General features: G+C 35.6%; 1 protein-coding gene across 1 annotated transcript in view; it reads right to left on the reverse strand.

Annotated features, from left to right (window-relative positions):
• The window catches only part of MALRD1 (MAM and LDL receptor class A domain containing 1), a 306398-nt gene that overhangs the window by 117295 nt on the left and 166848 nt on the right, over nt 1-22255 (reverse strand). Inside the window, exon 29 of the mRNA XM_019470989.1 lies at nt 2352-2532. Coding sequence (XP_019326534.1) covers nt 2352-2532 — 181 coding nt within the window. The remainder of the gene's footprint in view (nt 1-2351; nt 2533-22255) is intronic.

Below are 22255 nucleotides of genomic sequence, written 5' to 3' on the forward strand. Positions count from 1 at the left end.
CCTGAAAGGAGGTTGTAGTGAGGTGGGTGTCGGTCTCTTCTCCCAAGTAACAAGCGATAGGACAAGAGGAAATGGCCTCAAGTTGCGCCAGGGGAGGTTTAGATTGGACATGAAGAAAAATTTCTTTACTGAAAGAGTGGTGAAACATTGGACCAGGCTGCCCAGGGAAGTGGTTGAGTCCCCATCCCTGGAGGTATTTAAAAGACGTGTGGATGAGGTGCTTAGGGACATGGTTTAATGGGCATGGTAGAGTTGGGTTGATGGTTGGACTCGATGATCTTAGAGGTCTTTTCCAACCTTAATGATTCTATGATTCTACAAAGACTGTACATTATTACAGTGCAAAAACATCCACCATGCAAGTGACAGTTCTATAAAGGATTAGCATCTTGGGTTTCCAACTTCTCTAACTCAATCTTTAAAAAAATTGTATTTGTATTTTATATTGAGCTTCAACTGTGTATTTCAAAATTCTATGAGGAAAGCCTCCTCTGAATCATCCATCTTCATAAACAATAATTTTCTGCAAAATACACAGGAATATTACTATGCCAAAGCTGTAAGTATGTGAAAGTAGTCGAAGCACATGGTGCAACTGCTTTCCCAACAGAGCTTCTTGCTGAAACAGTGCTGTAAAACAAACAGTTGCCATATAGTAATAAACCCAAGTTACTTTCTGAACTGTTTCACTGCAAAGGTATTTTAACGCAAGACTGGTTATAAAACACTATTAACATTCAGATTTTTAGGGTCATAGACTAAAACCAATGTAAATTGCAGCAATCTTAACATTTTAAGAGATGTAAGATCTTTCATACGACAGTTTTCCAACTGCCTGTTGAAACAATTTCCTTCCTTGCAATGGCAACTCTGGATTATTTCCAGTTATGTTTATATAATGTCTATTTTCAGGTTCTTATAAAATATGTGGACTTAAGAGTAAGCAGAAATATTGTTACGTTATATGAAGGTATGTTGATACCATCTTTGTGAACTTAACAGGGAGTTTTCTTCTTCCTTAAAAAAATAAATCCTGCTGGTTTTATTTGCTCAATATCTTCATGAATCTGACTGTGAAATAAAGTGTCTAAATTGTTGTAGCCGTATAATGGGACAGAATCCCAGAAATGTGGTTTAACTAAATCCCACTATATGAATTAATACTTCTGAGCACAACAAATTGCAAAAGAGATCAGCATCCTCTTTGTTATTCAAGATGACAGGGGAATGTTGACCTCCCATCTCCTACCAGGGCATCCTTATCCATCTACCCTTGTCCTTTGGAGAATAATCACATGCATAGCAATGGGGACAATGAAACACTTAGAAAAGGCACAAGGGAATCACAAGCCTTCATGTGCCTGGAAGAGCTTTTAAGGGTACACCTGCCTTAGAGTTTTATTAAAGTGCAGTTCTGAAGTAAGTTCCAAGTTGTATCCAGTTTCTATTCTTTGATTTACACCACAGAGCAATTTCTGAATGCAAAACCTGCATTTTTCAGATGAAACTAGATCAAAACATGCTCTCCAGAAGTGGACTTTCCATGCTCCAGCTGATAATGGGCATCCAGACCATGGCAGGAGATTAAAGTTTGCCTAAATAACTTTCCCAAAACTCATACAAGGTTGATATGTGGTGTCAGTAATGATTGCCTCACTCAACAAATCCACTTATATTGTGTCACATTGTTTCCTACCAGGGATAAAGACCACATCCTTTCTTGATGGAAGCCATGATCCACCCAGTTTTTATCTTCTTTTTTTTTTTTTTAAGGCAAACTCTGTTCCTATTTTAGCCTATGTCCACAAAAAGATGAGTTAAATAGAATGAGTACCCTGTGAAGGAGTCAAAGGTTTTCTTTACTTTGCTGGCCTTAACAGTTGAAATGAACTTGGAAAAGGAATAGTGACAGTGGTTCATTTGTAGTCTCAACTCATTTTTATGGCAAGAGCCTTTACCATAAAACAGGGAGACCACAGACTTCACTTGATATAATCTGACATACTTTATATAAAATTATTATATACAACATCAGAGACTCAATAACTTACCAATGAATTAAAGAAGGAAAGTTCTTACTCAAAACCAAATAAATTAAGGAAACAAAACCTCAAGCATTTCTTAGATTTATCTGCAATAATTTAGTGTGAGAATGCTGCACTAATACAAGACTTTCTGTATGAGTAGAAAATGGTATTGTAGTTATAAGAGTGAAAACAATGTGTTCATAACTGGTTTTGTGAACAGTGACATTATGATGAAAACAGTAAAACTGTGATGTATTTAAAAACAAGGAAGAACATCCTACATCTCCTTTAACATCCCTTTAGAAACTTCCCTCTTGAACTTACTTGTGGTGCAGTTGTTGAACTGTATGTCATCTATTGCTGCTCCTCCTCCTAGGTCTCTGGTACGAATGCCTTCAAAGATAACTTCAAAATTCCTCAGTTTCCCCAAGTGTAACTCGACTTTGTTCCACTCACCACCATGATTTCCTGATTCACTCCATATTTTCACAATCCCATCATCAGTCTGAAGTTTGAATAAAATATATATAGTAAGATACGTGTAAGTATGGATTATCAAATACCAGTTTTGGAAAAGAAAAAAAGATACAGAGAGAAGACTGGAAGACACCCCTTCAGTTTTGTCAAGAAATGGTAAATATATGCTTTGCTAGGATAATAGGAAAAGTAGCAAAATGAGATGATTACCATACAAATCACATAAACATCAGTAGTAGATGGAGTCTCGGTACAGAAATTACTATGTGTATGATTGAACTCCAAAACAGTCCATTTTGGTAGAGTTGTATTTAACTTTATATAATACTGAGATTCGTTCTTTGTGTTTAGAATATATTACTGGAGGCAAGGCTAGTCTACCATTTTAAAATTAGGGTGTCAGACAGGTAAAATCTTTAAAAAGTCGTGACAATGGTAATACAAGGGAGGAAAAACTAACAAATATAAGATAATCATATGTTTAGTACAGTTTATTTGAAGGTAAATAGGAGTATTCTGACTTTCAAATATGCTAATATATTTTAACACTTTTCTTTAAATGTCTAATCATATCACCTAACTGGCAAGCCAGCAGCAAACAACATGCTTCATTTTTTAATAATAGTATTAGAATGCAGATGCTAAAGTTTCAATTGCTGTGAATGGATGATACATATATATGATGGCACCTAAAATAAATATTTGCAAAAGTTTTGTGTATGTCCAAATTTATTTTTCTTTATGACTGTGTGACTAATTACCCAAATTGTAAATGAGAAATTTTTTGCTAAGTCTTTTCTTATCAAAACCCATTAGTAGTCCAGCTAGGGTTAATAAAAACACTGTGTGATGCATCAAACAGCTAAATGTAATGCATAACAAAGGTTCTAAGAAAGTAGTACATGAACAAGCAAAATCTAAGGAAAATAGAGACAACAGTAAAAATAGGGAGGGAAGAAAATTAGTTACATTTCTTTATACATGGTGAACCTGTTAGATCAGATTTATGTTAATAAGATTGTCTTATGCATATTTATGACGAGAAAATGAATTTTGGTGCTTTAGATATTGTATTCTGAATAGGAAAGTGTAGACAAGCATGCACAAAAATGTTATATTTTTGAATAACCTCCAAAAGAGTATTACATATTATTGGGTAACTTCTTTAGTCTGCAAACATCTTCCATCTATTCATGACGTGAATAAAATAGATGGTTATGATGAGTTACATTTGGCTTTAAGGTCTCCAACATGGAATATAAAAACAAAACTTAGAAGAGAAACACTTTTTAACATTTAACCCATTTGTTGTATCTGGAGCCTCTTCTGTCTGCCCTTGAGAACTCTTTGGAATAGGAAAAATTCCAAACATTATTTGTAAGAAATTACTGATTAATTTTACAAAAGTAGCTCAGTGCTGTGTTTCAGTGGTGAATTTAGGACACTTAAAATGAAGTGCATAATAATAATACTAAAAGAGAAACACTTTTTAACATTTAACCCATTTGTTGTATCTGGAGCCTCTTCTGTCTGCCCTTGAGAACTCTTTGGAATAGGAAAAATTCCAAACATTATTTGTAAGAAATTACTGATTAATTTTACAAAAGTAGCTCAGTGCTGTGTTTCAGTGGTGAATTTAGGACACTTAAAATGAAGTGCATAATAATAATACTAAAAGATAAGGGAATTCCTTTACCTTTATGCATTTAAGCGAGACAGAAAAATTCAAAACTTGTATCTATCCCAACATTAAATCCCAAACCTATTAAAAAATCACATGTGTTTAAGTTTCGATGTATGGAAGTCAGTGGAGCTTCTTAAAATATACAGAGATAAATATTTATATAGTACATTTAAAAAGAATATGAGCCTCGTCTGCTGTTAGCCTGATTTTGATTGATTTCACATTATATTTTATTACATGACATTCTGTTCAGACTTATGTTACATTTATCACATTGATTTTGAGTAAAGGGTGCTGCGAGTAACACATAATATAATACTGATCACACATTTCTTTAGAAATATCCACATAAAAATGTCATAGCAATCAATTTGTATATGATATCGCAGCCATAAAGTATCAAATCTTTATGCATTTGCAAGAACTGGGGCATTTTTTTTCACAGTGAGACACTGAAATACCTTTTGCTAGGAAGAATTTTTTTCAGATAGAAACTTTACAACAGGAACAGCAGTCTCCTTGCACTTCACAAATTCTTGAATATGAGTACACAAATAAAATGCAGAAGAGAGATACATTTCTTTTCCTGTCTAGGTTCAACAGTAGCAGTTCCTATACAACAGCAGCACTTCATAAAGCATGAAAGGTTATTTTTCACTTGCTCAGCTACAGCTCTACATAACAGAATGAAAAGCAACCTCATCCCCTGCACAACTGCATGAAGGCTGTTCTAATCCGGACTGAAAAGTCCCTTCAGAAACACAAGCCCTGCACATCGTCTGCATGAAACAGCCAAGGAAGAGGTGGGAAAGGGAGAGACAAGCAGGAAGCTTGGCCCAGACAGTGGAGCTGGCTTGGCTAAGGCCTGTAAGCTATACACTTCTGGATACATACTTGGCATGAGAGGATCATTGTTTGTAAGCTTTGCAGATTCCATTTCATGAATTATTGTTTTGTTTTCTGCATTCTCCAGCCATTTAATATGTCTGGTGCTTTGGCATTTCTTTCATATCCTTGGAATTTGTTTGCTTCTAAAACAAACACAAATATGGCCTGAGGGGGAAAAAAAATCAGTCTGTGCATCAGTCTGGATGCCCATTGCATCCAGAAATCCTTTGATCTTTTTCACTCCCATATACATGTACTAATGTAAAAGAGAGATATGTAGAAGAGATAGATGACAATCAGAAGAAATGTGTCTCAGCGTAGAGGGGGCTGGAGGCCACAGTGTCACTTTTTTTTTCTGCTTTTATGAGGTTATTCTTCTACTGACACATACTCATACTGAGTGTCTAGATTGCTCTTCAACTTGGGCTAGTGGCAAAAGGCCCAATCTAACTCTATGCTCCAACAGACTGACAAAAGATGGTTAAGATCTGTGGCTTTGGTCGATAGTATCAGTGCTGCCTGTGTGTGTGTGGGTTGATTATGCTGGCTGTTGGTCAGGGCAGAAATCCCATTTTCCAGTTACCCTGCAGGAGTCAAGCTGCATGTGGTCCTTTACCAAAAAAAAAAAAAAAAAAAAAATTGCAGCTGCCTTCTGTATTGTAAGCATCCTACCCTAGGCTCCACATAGCCTTCTTTGCTACACTTATTTGCACGTAATTCCAGCCTCTCTTTTCCTCACACCAACACTTATGTATGAAAGCCACACTATTATCTTCCTTATGGCTCATTACGTTTGCCTTGGCCTTCCTTCCAGTTCAGATTTGTTCACTTCACACTCTGCCTTACATTCCTAAAACTGTCATCATCCAGTTTCCCATTTGCATCCTCTTATTGCCTGCCTTTCTACTCCAGGCAAGATTCTTGCATGACTTAAACCACCAGCCTACCATTCTCAGCCAAAGAGGGTATTCCAAAGTAACATGGAAAAATAGCACCCAGAAACCAGTGTACATGAAAGGAAAAACCCTTATCTTTCCAAACAAAAGGCTAAATTGCAGTTCTGAACTATGAGACAATTATAATTTTTGTCTATTACGTGTATGCAAGTCTTTGAAAGAGGAGAGAAGAGAGGGTCTCAGATCTCACTGACACAGAATGCACAAGCAAAATATTTTTGCCCTAAAAGCTTGGTTAAAGTCTATTTTTTTAACAAGATATCTCATTTGACAGCAAAATGTTAACAATGACACATCACTGCTAACACATGACAACAACCAGATTTTTCTTCTGTTCAGACTAAAATCTCATACTATCTCTTCAATATCCTTCTGTGGATATCTCCCTCAGTTGAGGGAAAATGTGGCTAAAATAACTTAATCTTTCTTCCTTATGTTTCCTTTTATGACTTGTGAACAGCCCCACAAGCTGCATGACGTTCAGGCTTGTAATTTTATCAGTGCTAAAATCCTTCTAAATTCTTATGAGGTCTATATTAATATTTTGTAAACTCTTTCTGCATAACATCTCAAAGAACATCATAAGTTAAAATTCAGAAGTTCTCATACCTCATAGGTTGAGGACTGCTAAAGCCTTCACCCAACTCTTGCTTTATGATCTACACAGCCATTCTTTAGACTATTTTGCCTCTGTGAACTGATTTCACATTCTTTAGCTGAATTCTATCTATAATACCAAAATAAACAGTTTTAAAGTGTCTTCTGTACCATAGTCCCACCTTTATCTTTTATTCATTATCCAGAAGCTCCTTCCTGTGCTGGTCTAACTCATGATGCAGGAATCCACTGCCCATTTATTACCTATTCAAATGTACAAATCCATGGTTCCTCCTGAGCCCCATCGCTCTTCTGGGAAAAGGACTCTCTAAACATTCCTCCTTCCTTTGCAAGTGAAGTGTAGAAAAAAATCTTGCCAACAGTTAAGATGTGGATACACTTCTGCGACTCACAGCCATGACCAATAGCATTTCATAGCTTCTTTGAAAACCCAGTGAACCAGTGTGTCCTTTCAAAAGTCCATCTTTGTATGTGTATATACCTATCAATATTTCAATTACAATATCTAACACTTAATTAGCACTTAAATAATGAATATTTCAGGAGACAACAGTACAGCACTGAGGTATCAATAAAAACTCCAAGTATTATAATAATTATTGTTCTTGGAAACTCAGATGTTTTCCTTATGCAAATACATAGGGAACCACTAGAACTTCCTAGAAGGAAAAGAGGTGCAGAACATCGTCACAAGAGCAGGCAGAAGTTTCACTATGCAAACTTAATCATAGCAGCCAGCATAGTCTAAATGTTTCTGTGAATCAAAAATGGAACAGCCATGTTGCCCAGTTATACCTCCTGACAGACAAAAAGTTATTTCGGTATCAGACAAGCTAACCTGGTAACATATATCTCTACCTATAGCAGAAAAGAGAGAAATTTAGTCCGATTTATCGTGTCCTCATCATAGGTCCAGACTGCGATAAGCTTATTTGTTCCATCCCAGAACAGTGGGAAGGGAGGGACCCAGCAGTCTCAATAGCCTTAATGATCACCTAATCTTGTTGCAGACAAAAACAGTTAAAGAGGATTATTTGTTGGTCATACCCATAAGCTTTACAGGACAAGTGGACTATGGGCTACAATAGAAGAACACCTGCTATTTTATCATGTGTATTTCTACTTTGGACTTATTTCTTCATGGCATGTGGTCCACTATTTATTAGTGCAGACTACTGGGCAACACCTCTGGGAAGTTCCTCGGAACATAATTTTTTACAACCTATTTTGTAATTCTGTACTGTATAATCCTGTAAACCCAACCTGAGAAATTCTGAAAGTCCAATGTTATTGACAAATCAGCTAACAAAATTTCATTTCTTCCCAAAAACACACAGCAAGACCACTAAAAACAGGTGTGAAAGAGGGTGTTTTCATTTAAGGCTTTGAAAAGTTGTTATTAGTTGCATGTCACTGCCCTCTATGGGTTGAACATAGTCGAAGGTCAAGCTGAGGTGGCGAGCCATCATTAAGGAAAACTTAACAGTAAAAGGTATGTTTTTCCATTGACTTGTAGCAGTGGGTCCTGGTCTTCCAGTGTCCCATCATGCTGAGTGATAAACACTCTCAGAATATGGCAGAATTACTTCTAAGAAGACCGTAACCGGTTTAGATCTGTGGGTCTATATGCCTAGCCATATTGGAAAATTCCTATTCGTATTCAGAGGATTTTTTATCTACTTTCTGGTAGTCTGAGGGGAATTATTTTTTAATTATTTCATTACATTGCAATTCAGAATCTTCTTCATGCTTGTCTTCATCTGAAGAATGATCTAAAGTGTTTATAACCTCTCTTCTGAGAACTTCAGGGGGAAAGTATATCTTATTGGACTCAATATCCTCATTAATTCACCTGGGGATACTAAGAATAAAGGAGAGGGAAGGATTTCTTTTTGTCTTAGAATTCCTTTTATTTTGTGGCCAAGTTTAATATTTTTCCTACACAGCAGAGACCACCGTTATTCTCAAGGCTACATTTCTAACACAGTCAGAACAATATTAGGAACTGAATCCAAAGCATGGAAGAGGAGTATGTAATTTTCAATTACAAGACGTAGCAAAGAAACTTCTCATGAATACACTCTCTGTCAGAAGAATACACTAAGTATTCCAGATACAATTATAAAGGTTCTGCTACGAGACGATATGCCTTGTTACGTCTGCAGTGAAACAGCAATGAAACCCAGATTTTGTTCTTGATCTGCACCTCTCCTTCTATTCATATTCCGAGCTGGTTTCAAAATATTTCCTGGGTTCATTTGCATCTGATATTTATTTCAGCAGAGACACAGGAAATGAAGCTGAGCTTACCAAATGGATGGAGGCAATAAATACATTTGCTAAATATTCCTGGACTCTTCAAACCAAATATACTTGAGGGCTTTTTAATCAGAGACAGAATATTTTCAAATGATTCATCAAAAAACATTAACTGTTTATTATTAATACCATAAAAAGACTTTCAAGATTCACTGTATCAAAAGGCTTCTCTTTCTATAGCACCCTTCAGACTTTTGAGAGAAGTCAAACTCTTTTTACATACTTTTTTAAACTGTTAAGAAAAAGCTTTTCTCCTCTGCTCTCAGGTTCCTTTGAAAACAGTATATTCCTGGCAACCTGTTAACATCCAGAATTTTTCAAACAGGATATGTGTTATGCAAAGCACGGAAACATAGTACAGAATGAGCATAATGTGACTTTAACTGTCACTGCTCATTTCTCTAGCTTTTGATGCATGCTAATCCCTCTGTTTTACAGGAGTATTTCAGGAGGGCAGTTTACTTTTCAGGCTATTTCTTCTTGGTTTAGAATCAAGCATATTTTCATGGTGTGCAAATGAAGTTAACTAATAAACCTGGTTTTAATGAAGTTTTACTTTCCTTGATTTAGTGTCATCATTAAAGCCTTTTGATGGCTGACCAAGTAGTTTAAAGATGAAGTAACCCATGATGAGGTAAGTTCCTTCCTTGCTTCCTCCTTTTACTCAACAAGGAGTGGAGTGCAGTCCTGCACTTTTACATGTACATCAAAGAAGCAGGAGGTGGAAGGAAGAAAAATCACAGCTTTTCCTCATTTGCCCATATTTTAAAGACTTTTTCTATAAAGCTGTATTTCTCCAAATCACAGAACAGTGAATATCTTTGCTGACATTTCTAATATCATCTATCTAGTTATTTAGGTTTCATTGCTCGAGAGTGAGTCCTATTTTCAGAAGGTTCTGAGCACCTTCCTTATAGATTTGGGCTGTTGCTACCTCCTCACTGCAGTACACAGAATGCTTGCTTATTTTGAAAGATCTCAGTTCCTAGGATTAGGTCTTTCATAAATAGCTTGAAAAAAACTCCCATGTTAAAATGCAATAAAACCGAAGACTGATACTGTATAGCAGAATCTCTTATCTTAAAAGAAAAAGATGTGATTATTGTGTCTTCTTCACCTAAAGTTGTTTTCAAAACACATGACAGATTCTCTTTTTTCATTTCTCACTGATTTTCTCTTAAAACTTAACTTCTTAAAAGAATATTGCTTAGATTATTTGAAACCAGTAGCTTAACTCTACAGTTTAACTTTCTGTTTCATTCAAGGAAAAAAGCTCTACATCAGATAAATCCACATATCATATCAAATTACTAAAATTATTTAAATGAGTCAAAGAATGAACTGAAGTCAAGATTTGTTCACCCAAGATTTTAATTTTAAGTTCACTTTTTCTTTCCTTTCCTCTTTCCTCTTTTATTTTTTTTTTTCCTTTTCTCTTCTTTTCTTCTTTTCTCTTTTCTCTCTTTTCTTCGTGGTGACATGAAGAAAAATGAGAGCAGACAATAAGGTTATGAAGATGTAAGTTATGAATGAGCATGTGTGTCCTCTGGCACACCGTCAATCACCAGGCTGATAACAATTCAATAAAAAGAGTTCAGTGACACTTTATAACGGCACTAGTTACAATAACTCATCTCAGCTTTGACAGGCAACTTTATTTTAGAAAAAGACACATGCTCTATATGTTAAGTGTAAGGTTGGTAAGTGTATGCAAATAAACCAAATAAAACATTTGTACTTGTTGTTAATCATGTAGGAAAATCTGGGCACAGCAGTAGTTATTTACTACTCTGCCCTTAGCTACTGCTTTGAAAATTTGTCTCTCCTATTAAATAATCCACAGAGACTTGTGGTTAAGATTACCATTACATTTAGAGAATTACTGCTAATTATCTGAATGTTGAAGCTCTGCATTAAAGCTATAATTCAAAAATTATTAAGTCCACTTAGAATAGCTCTGAGAGAGACAAATAGAAACAATTTCAATGTATGGAGAGATTTTAAATTCAAAATTTACACTTTCCATCACTAAACTGAGGGATGCTGAGGGATGCATGCTACGGGATTCTGAAATATTCAGTAAATGGAGACAGCAAAAAGAGAAGAAGAAAAAACAACAACAACAAAAAGGCAGATAACAGAACTGCAACAATCTACAGAGTAATGGTCCGAAAAGATAGGAAAATGATAATGATGAGTATGCAACAGGGTAAGTTTTACTTTAGGGATATGCTCTACTGAAAGGAGCTTACTCAAGTTCCAGTGACTTAAATGAAGATTCATGATTCTCAGCACTGAAGAGAATACATTAAAAATACGTTTCTCTAATTTTTCAGAGTTATAGTTTGACAGTAACCAGAAATGCTATTCAGTATGTCTCTGCCTTCTATAAAAACACTTGGAAAAGAAACATCAAGCTGATCAAATGGTATCTTTAAGAAATTATTTGATCCAGGCAAAATGTATACTGCCTAAGTACATTAGTATGCATGAAAAATTGGCTTCGCTTTTAAGGATAACTTACAAAATCACATAATTGCATTTTCACAGTGCATTATAGAAAGAAGGAAAACAGCAAGATGAAACACTGTTATTTCAGCCTTCAAGCCTTTTATAAGACAGTCTGCATGTATTAGTCTCAGCAGGTTTTCATAATAAGAGTTAATGACAGAGCCCGTCCAACCATCCCTTTCATTTCTTCTTTTGTGCAAAGCATTAAGATGATTTTCACTCTCTGAAATATCTTTTCCCCAATTGTCATTTCCAAAATTAACACCACTGTAATAAAGGAATATGCATTTCAGCAAGGAACATCCATTCTAATGAACAAATTCGATAAACTTATACCACTGATGAAATTCCTTTTTTAAAATGCACTAGTTTTGGAATTCTGGAATCTCAGTGAATTCCTTCAGAGCATCAGAAGGCATTAACAGTTCACCCTGTCATGAGTGCCAGCACTTGCAGTATTTCTAGGAGCTAAATGGTAAGTTTCTTAGTTCTTAATTGCTGTAAGAGCTGAGTTGAAAAAAGCCATTTTCAAAACCACTTTGATAAAAAGCGACTGGTAATTCATCTGGAGACAGGATTTTGTTTCAAGCAGGCAGGCATTTCAAGGAACAACAATTAAGTTGCTCATTAGCAAAGATGAAGTTATACTTTAAAAACTCTTATTTTGGAAAAGAAATCTATACTGGGAAGGCAAGAATAATTTATTGATTTTCTTTGAATTATTCTGTGAGCATCACCTTCTTAAAACTTTGATTTATCCTGTCACAACTATTAAATCTACTAGATTTCATTAGAGCCGGCTTTCATTTATAACTAAGCAAACTCTTCTGTTTCTTGTCCACATCTTTCTACATTCCCATGATACTCTTTCCATCAAATATACTTTTATGTGCTTAGGCTCTTAAAATACATCTTCATTCTGTATGTTATCCTTACCAGTTAGAACAGAGAAATAAAACAACTCCTCTTTGTAAAAAAGGATTCATTAGGTTCCTTGTACTACTACATCCTGCCTTCATTTCCTAGCCCTCCCAGCCCTCCTTTCTCCTCCAATGCAAAAATTTCTTCTTCATTTCCTAGCATAATCCACCTTCATTTGATTTTGGTTTTTAGGTAGCTTAAGGGATACAATTGTGATTGCTTGGATTTCATTTTTTTCCTTCAGTTCTACCGCTAAGACTGAGTAACAATAAGCATCAAAGTCATTTTATAAGACAGTTAGCATTTCAAGCAACTTAGTTCCATTTTGTCTCAAACCTTGTCACACCTTTGTTTTAATCACGTTTTACAGGTCTTCTCAGATTGTTCCCATCTTAGAGTTGAGGCAACTGTAATTCGCTGGAAAACCAAAGCTTGAAAGAGAAATAATCACAGTTACAAAACCTCTAGGAGACTCTGGACAATTGTTACAACCCTCCACAGTGACAAGCATAAGGACAGTGTGCTAATCATTGTGTAATGCTAGATTGTTGTCCAAATAGGAGGTGCATGTCCCTAATAACTCTAGAACCAGTGGTGACATCCACGTTGCATCCTGACCTCAGACAACCCACCGAGGAGGGAGCTGGCTAGGCACAGTCCCCTGAGTGCCTTGGAAAGTCTCTGCATGCGACCAGCCATGGTGAAACTGGGACATGGGCAAAACTCGCATCTCAGGACCACAGATCACACCAGATACTGCCAATGTGTATTTGTCCAGGATGTCTTTTAGGAGGATGGTGAAACACCTTTCTTTTCATGTATGTCTGTGCCCACGTCTGTTTATGTACGCTGTCTGAAATAAGTCAGATGGTGTAGAGTTGTTTGGCACTTTCATTGCCTTTATTGAATGTTGACTAAAACTTTCAGCTAGGACAGAAGGTATTGCTGAGCTGCATCAAAAAAGTGACTTTGTCAGTTTTCTCTGTGGCCACTGAAACAGAATGAAAATACATCTCTCTCCTAAAAATGAAAGAAATTAATCTGGTCTAGATGTTCTTACACCAAACTGGTGTTTAATATAAACTAAATGTAAAGACTGATAAATTGCTTGACTCAGATAAGTATCTACCAGTTTGGATACTTATTCAATATTTAATTGAATTTCAAACTTTTCAGGCAGTGGGACCAAACTTTGCTTATTCATTGGCACGCCTTATCTTGGAACAATTTATCACCACGTGTGGCCAATCCTGGGCAAAAGTGTGCTTGGAAGTGGAGCACCTTACTCTAGTCAACCACATGGATCAAAGTACTGTTTGAGTGACATGGTGGGCAGGCAGAAGCTGTGCTGGTGGAACTAGCTTTTCTTCTTTGAAACTTTGACAGTTAGTGGCTAAGGTCAGAAACATTTTTCTTTTCACAGTCTCACAGTATTAACAAAATCAGTTCCACGAGGCAGGAATCATGGAATCAGTCTGTGTGAAAGTCCTCTCAGCTCTTCAAAAGGTGAAGATTTGTTTATGAAGAATTAAAGCATTATCATTACAGCTGCCTTGAAAAATAAAAGCCCCCAAGGCAAAGCCAATTAGGCTGAACAAAACATCTGGAATCTTTCAGAGATTTTGTTTGTTTTAATCAATATTTCCATTTAGCAATTCACCTCTAATACCACCTTGATTCTGTATATGAAACTGAATGTAAGGAGTGGGAAAACATATCTTTACAGGGATTCTTATGAGACAAAAATAGAAAATTTGAAAAAAAAAAGGGAAAACAAGTATATATACCTGCTGTAAACTAAACATACCTTTTTTTAAAATAAAAGTAAGATTCTTCTAGGACAGTAAGATAAAATCGTGAGACTAGTAATAATTCTTAAGACTAACAATAGTAATTCTTAATTCTTGTACAATGACATTAAAACTTTCAAGGTTTTACTAAATATTTCATCCATCACTTCTTCAGAGTGACAAGTCTGCAGGACAAGGATTGACATGAATATTCCCTACTAATCGTCAAAAAGTATCTTATGCTTTTTCAGACGTATAAAAGAGTGATTACTGTCAGTCAGGTGTCATGCCTACTTTGATATAGTGGGAGGTTCACTGGGATAAAACTGTACTTTCTTTGTGACATTTACTTTTACAGCCTATTTGTATTCTATTAGAATATTCTTTTCAACTGGATTGTAGTTTTTGGGCTTGTAGCAATATAGAACAGATCCTCTGGGATATTAGATGAACTGGACAGGCTCAGGGGAATTAAAACACTAGGGCTGAAAAAAATAGTAAGCTCTTTATATAGTCAAAGCTCGATTAAGTATTTTTGAGCTTCACTGAATTGATCCTGAGCAAAGAGACATCTCAGAGGAATGCTCAAGTCCTGTCTCTATAATATCTGATGGATACAACTATTTATTTCTTAGAGAATGCCAGGGAACCAGATATCTGATTTAAATTTTTAATCTGTAGTTATGAAATATATTCCCTGCAAATTGAGGGCTCTCATAACTGACAGATCTTATTATATTAAAACACTTCAGTGAGATTCCCTCTCTTTCCCTACTTCTTTCTCCAGTGGCACCACCTTATATGTTCAGGACATCTAAAGTTATAAATATATAAATATATATAATATGGTAGGGATGTAGAAGATAAAATTTTGCAAACAGATTCATGAGATCTTAGTGTTTGCATTACCAGCATAGATATGAAATATCTATGTAAGTATCCAAAATTATTTACTGAAATATCAAAAATTCAAATATTTATCCAGTGACATACCTGAATGTACTCAATATTGCTTATTGAATGTTACTATATACAGTTACATGTCTACAGGAAGCTATATGGGAAGCGATAGCCACCTTTCCTCTTATAGATGCTTACTTTAGAATGACATAAATCATACTCATACTCTGCCTTTGACATAGAGAGTAAAACCCCACTGTCAACAAAGAGAGGCTAGGATGGCTGCTACAGTGGTTGCACTGGAGGCATCTATGACTTTAAGTAACAGGAATCCCACAAATCACAATTTAACAGCAGGTCCTGCGATCTTAATATATTCCTTAGAAAAGAAATCTACATGCTGGAGAAAGTGCAGAGATCTTTCTGTGGTAGACAGATCTGTAAAGACAGATCTGTCTTTCCTGTGGTAACATAGAAATAATTTGCCTACATAAAGGCAAAATGATAGGTCTGAAAACAAGCATGAGAACAAGCATCAGCCACACTTCAAATATGTAAAAGAAAATTTGTAATAAATTTCAACCTGTCAAACAAATACAAATAAAACTAAGGTAGAACAGGAAATTCAGTGGCATTTTTTCTCTTCCATTAATTTTTTGGTTTTCAATGAAAATCCCTCAGATATCCTTCCATTTCTTCCCAGTGCAGCAACTGTTACATAATCCACTTCTGGTTTATAGTTTCAGTAACTGTCATAACCTCGATTCCCTGTTTCCACTTCTTCAGTTTTTCTCTAGATGTTGCAAACAAGTGCAGAAGTTCTGTCTGTGTTTTCTAAATGGGTTTATTCCCTACAGCCAATAAGCACAGAACTAATTATCAGAAGAATATATATCTTTTTGTGTGAACTAAGGAAACGTTGCAACATTAGAAAAGGCAAATCAAAGGAAAACTATAACCACTGAGTGACAAGACAGCCGAAAACAAGAGAACTCCAAGGGATTTGTGGAAGAACATTCTTTCCCCACCTCTCCTACAGCAGAAATTCAGTCTAATCATGTCTGTATGGAAAGGGATATTTTAAGATCAAGTCTAAGAAGTTTCTATAGCAATGGCATCCTATATGTGCCACTGTAAGATTTGTAGCCATTAGATTGGCATAGTCAGAAAATATGAACTAGGTGGTATGCTTTTAAGGTATTTTAGTATCATTTACCACGATGTGCCTTCTTTTGTCTTGCTACATGGTCTCCTGTACCTTTCTTCCTCATATGACCACACCTTCTCTGGATACTATTTCTAAGACCATTCAGGTTCTTCAGCTACACACAGCAAAATTTTCTTTTCAAGCTGAAAAGATTGACTTTTTAAGGTTGGTCTTTTCAAGACAGCCGGTCTCCTTAGAACAGTCTTACTGCATCACTATTGTCAAGAGATTTCAAATCTTACCTGAAGAAATTTTGGTACAACTTGGAAGGAGGAAACTGCAATTTGTATAGAGATTAAATTCCAGATGTACTGACTTAAACAGACTATACTTTTGACTAAGGCAAAGTCTAAGGTTAAAAATGTGCAGCTAGTGAGTCAGGGGAGGATTTTCATTAGTTTTTATTTTCCATAACCCACATATTCCTAAAACAGCTAGACTGGAAAAAAAAGGAGAACTCTCATTCTTTTAGTAACACTTGAAGAACACAGCTGGTATATAAAGTGTTAAAGGGATGGAAATCCACCTAAATCATTTTGTGACTGCTAATAAACTTTTTGATAACATACTCCCTCTGAACTCCTATTGAACACAATTCTGAACTGAATCACACTGTCAAAATGCTCAGAATAATGTTGTGCACAGCAGAATCCTTCAAATCTAATGAGTATTTCCACATCATAAATAACAAGAGTCGTCTTCTGTTCACTGATCAATGAAATGAATTAGATGGTTCATGTATCAAAATTTAAATACTACCTCTTCTAGATCACATTGGAAACTCTTATTTAAAGAACCTTTTCTCCCATACAGATCAAACTAAATTAAACTAGAAAACAGTAAGACACTAAGTTATGCTATTCAGTGGAAGGAGTGGAAGCCAACAGTGAGCAGCTGAGGGGAAGGCCAAATAACATCTAAATATAGGCTGCAGATTTTCATTGAATAAATGGCAGAGTAGCTTTATCATACCGACACTTAATAGAAGAAGTAATATTTTAGCCGCCTAAATGAGACGGTATAGATGTACAGAAAACAAGTCTAAGCAAATTATTTAAAAGCTGAAAGATGCTTCACATTTGTGCCTTGATACATTGATTCAGCCAAGTATAGATGGAGTGCCTGGTCCATTTCACTGTAATTTCAAACAACAAAACAGGTTTTTCAATAAACTGAGAAGCTAGCTATATAAAATGAATGGTGTTGTACAATTGCATTAGCCTAAGTTTCCACTGTGGTTTCATACGACCTTTCCACAACAGTTGTCTCTTCTTACATTTCAATGAGAAGAGCAATTGACATCCAAAAACTGTTCATAATTATTAATCATAAAATGGCACCTGTGGTATCAAACTTTCCCCTACCGTTATAATGAGAAATGTGTGGTGACATTTAACAGTTTATAGAAAAGAGATGATTTTTCAAGGGAATAAAAGTAAGGTTATTTGCACTCTTTTGTTCTCCATGTTTTTAATTGTTTTTCTGTTATTATGAGTGTTAGACTTAAAACTAGTTTAAAATATTTCACTGTATTTTTATTCAATGACTGCTATCCAACAAATAAAATTGGTCTTATTGTTGTCATTTATTATTAAAATCTGAAAAGCATCCACATGATTTTTTGATTTTTTGATTTTTTTGATGGATGTAGTCTCAAGGTGTTTGGGGTTTTTTTTGTTTGGTAGGTTGTGGTTTTTTTTGGTGTCCTCACTCTTTTCAGAAAACAAGACCCCAATTCTTCTAAGAAAATCCTCATATTTTGACCACACCCAGTTATTCCTGGTCCACATTAGAAGCAGCATTACAGCTAAAGATTAAATAATTCTCCTTATTTGTTAATTCCATAAGATTCACACTTATAATAAAGATAATTTTTTTTCATTTGCATTAGCCTTTGAAAACTTTCCACGTCATCTAAAACTCTTAGAGCTAAAGAAAAATTAGTATCACAGATAGATTAAGAGTCTCAACTAATGTGATACATGGGAGATAAGAAATGCAATTTTTAGTGTTCATTTCCTTCTTTGTGCTCCTGCTGAAGGCAAAATGAAATATACTCTGCAGACCACAGTTACATCCACATATTCCAGGGACTTAATGCAAATGGTCTTTTTAATTCCTGATTTTAGTAGTACTACAGTATCATCTTTCATTACTTCATTAATTCAAACAGAAAATCACATTAGCATGGTTTCTTCAGTCTTAAGAGTAGTCCTAAAATTCCTTATATGAGCTCCTTGGTTTTTTAATTTTGCAGATATGGCCTGGCAAAAATTGCAGGAACAAGTTACAAAAGAATGAGGCAAGGTGGGAAGTGCTGAGGGTAGCTGGACAACCTGAGGTGTGTGACTGAACATAAAGGCCTGTCAAAAGAATTTAAGTCTAAAAACTTCGATAAGAAACTCCTATGAATGGACTATGGGGTTTCCATGAGTTTGCAGGCAATTAATCTCTGAGCTGCAATGACCCTCTCATAGGCAAGCAACACAAAGTTACCAGGTTATGGAAAGGTTTGTCCCCGTGGTAAGTAAGATAGTGGGAAGAAACTGAAGTCTTTCAAAGCTCCCATTATGTTGACACTGTTAGTCTCTGCTGCAAATGATAACTGCTCTCTACCACCATGTTGGATGTCAGTGCATGCAATGATAATACAATTCTACTTAAAGCAGCCTTTCATCTTTCATTTAATTCACCATTATATAGTGCAATGGGGTCAACCTACAAACAAATACACATACAGATTATTACAGTCATAAATATAGGTACTAAAAAATACCTAGTCTGACTCTTGCATGAAATGAATTGGAATCAGATACTTCCATCTTTGTGAAATAAATTACAGCAAATACAGAAACACAACTGCTTTTTTTTTTTTCTGAAGCTACTGTGGATTCAAAGCTGAAGGCCAGAAACTGAAAAAAATCTGGAAGCATAAAAATTAGACACTTCATGCTAAGAATCTTTATTGATTCATCAAAGTAATTTTAAGCACACTACAGCTTGATACTGCAAGCCTGGCAAAGATCAAAGACTACCAGAAACTAGAACATCTCCAAGACACTAAAAATGAACTGTGAATTAAAAATAAAAGTTACATTAAAGGAGGATAAAACTGGAAACAAATTAATGTTCTACAATGAGCACTAGTGCTACATCGGTGCTTGCTGAAGTTTTGTTAGTATAACATCTGTTCAGTTCAGTCTGTGTTTGGCAAAAGGAAGATACTTTTCTCAGTGGAAGACCAAGGGGCCTTGGGGCATAAAAACAGATGAGAAAGGAAAAAGGAAAAAAGAAAGATCTTCCACCTTTTCTGGGGTTAAATGGAACTCCTAGAAATGTTCAGTGTGTTTTTTTCAAGTGGAGTTGTTGATCAGGAAAATTACATACTGTCTTGGGATTTCAGGTCTGATCAATGTTATATGCTTTCTAAAAGATATCAGCAGGCACCAGGTTACACATTGCATTATTTATTTTTGTTTTTTTAAAAAAGATACAATAATTGAATTTCTAAATTTACCTATTTAGAAGAGATACAAAAAATAAAAATGCTCAAAGCTCAAGGCTATACCTCTATCATTTAGACAAAGTCCTTTTGTCTTCATAAAAATATATCTGTTTCACAGCTGCTATATTAAAAAGACCTGATTTTTATGTCTGTTGCTTCAGTAAAAACGATTAAACAGCAGCTCTGTGATCCTTAAAAGAACTCTGCCCTGAAACACACTTAAATCACAACTTTAACTGTTGAATGTCTGCCCTGAAAAGTGTTAGAAACGAGCAAAAGTCTGACCTGCAAAGATCCTAGAGATGCTTCAAAGCCTCATATGCCAAAAAGCAGCAGTGTAACCACCATCACTCTGTGAGATTATGAGCTGACAAATCAGTAAAGTAAATCACTCCCAGAGATCTCTGATTTGGGGAATGAGTTCAGTGAAACACTGGAGAACTGTGCAGTGTGGAGGAGACCGAAAGTGCATTTTTCATCTATGACACATTGTGCAATATGGTGCCAGGCTGGGATAGAAAATAGGATAGTGGTATTAGCCCTGAGAGGCAGGGCTTGTGATTCCAGATGTAGCGTAACAAGATATTGTTGTGTTGCTTCGATGATTTGGTATGCATTGTGCCGCCTAAATCTGTCAGCCGCCTCAGTTTTCTAACCAGGCACTGCCCTGCCTGACAGAGACATGCCCTTAGTCACACTAATCCTTTACTACTCATCGTCCTCATCTCCTAAGGGAGAAAAAGGTCAAGTTCTCAAAGAACTTAAACAGAAAAATGCTTAATAATTCACATACGAACAATTTCTCTTATATGTCTTTCTGGAAATATGAAGATTTTAAATTACAAATCCTCTGATGAACCTCTTGTCTTCACGAGCAAGATTCCAAAATACAAGGGTGATCCTTTAACTCTCCTTCAAAATATTGTTTTTCCTTCAAAGCACGTCCAAATGTATTATTCCAGCTCACCAACTCTTTGGAATGAATGCTTACATCTGGTTGCAGTTTAAGAATACAATGAATTTTATGCTTCTGATAATTTCCAGTTAAGAAGACTGAAATAACTTCCTAATGTACTCATCTGAGAAAATAAAATGCACTGAATGGTGTCTGCCCTTATCTACAGTTGCGCATATTTATTTGTCCCTTCTATGAAAACTGTTTTTGAGAAATGATGCTTCCACTGAAAACTGACTTATTTCTATTTAAACATTGTCTCAGTCTCAATTTACTTGGAGATATGCTTATGTCATGGGGTCAAAATCAGACCTACAACAACCCTGTTTGAAACAACACCTAAAAAGACAGAAAGTGCTGTTTCAGATTCTGCATTCAATTCAGGAAATATAAATACAAAATTATCTTGCTCTCGGAAGTAAAGCTGCCATAAAAGTTAATCTTCCTTTCTTTCTTGACAAGTAATACTGTATTTCACAGTATCCCCACTGATTTCCTTTAAAGCTCCCGGGACTAAGACAGTACTTCCTTACTCTAACTCATTAGTCAGATGAGACATTTCATTGACTCAAATACAATTTTTAACAACAGCTCACAAGTCAACTATGGGAGTAAAGAGTTTAAAACTGTTTCCCTTTTGAGAGCTATAGATACCCATTAAATAAAGGCCATTACCCCTGTGCTGCTGTGGAACCAAATTCTCCTGAATGTGTATTTTGCTGGATTTAATAAAGGAAAACTATTTGAAGTAGACAAAATACTAGGATTCAAAGGACAAAAAGATAAATGTAAGCTACTGAACATATAGCTAAATATGTTCATAGATCTATTTCACCCATATACAAATACTAGAAAACTTTACACTTCTGCTTTAGATTTAAAGAATTTCTCTAAAATGTTTTTTATGTCTTAAGAGGGCAAGTGAAAAATCCACGTTTTCGACATTGTTTGGAGCATGCTTTGAAGTTCAGCAGATTCTTAAGTAAAGCATTCAAGCAAATCTTTGAAAATTTAAAGTTTCTTCCTCTAGCTGCATGGAGGTCAGATAATCTGCTTTGAGGCTACCTGAACCCAATGAAATCTATAACTTCTACATTAATGTGAGGAGTTGAATGTTTTTCATGCAGCCAGTGAGAGAATCAATGTAGAAATACACAGTCTATTTTAAGCTGTGAAGTAGAATAAGTTGTTTCCTCAGACTTTATTCTTGAGTGACTTCCCATAGAAGTAGGGTCAATTATATTGATTTGTGAAAATTTCATTTTAAACTGCTCGATCGTAGAAATACAAATGTCCAGAAGATATCAGCTGGCATCTGCAGCATCTCTGCTGTAGGTTTTCCTGTCGATAGCTTGGGACAGTAGGCTGCTCCACTAAAAATAACCAGGGAATTACAACAACCACCATGAGCCATCTATACCTGAGCTGTGGCACCTGCTAAGTTATACAGTTCTACAGTACTAGCCCTCTCCTCTGTCTCTACCTTAGGCTAGTTAA

The sequence above is a fragment of the Aptenodytes forsteri genome, unplaced genomic scaffold, assembly GCF_000699145.1.
Source record: "Aptenodytes forsteri isolate BGI_AS27 unplaced genomic scaffold, ASM69914v1 Scaffold336, whole genome shotgun sequence".
Lineage (NCBI taxonomy): Eukaryota > Metazoa > Chordata > Aves > Sphenisciformes > Spheniscidae > Aptenodytes > Aptenodytes forsteri.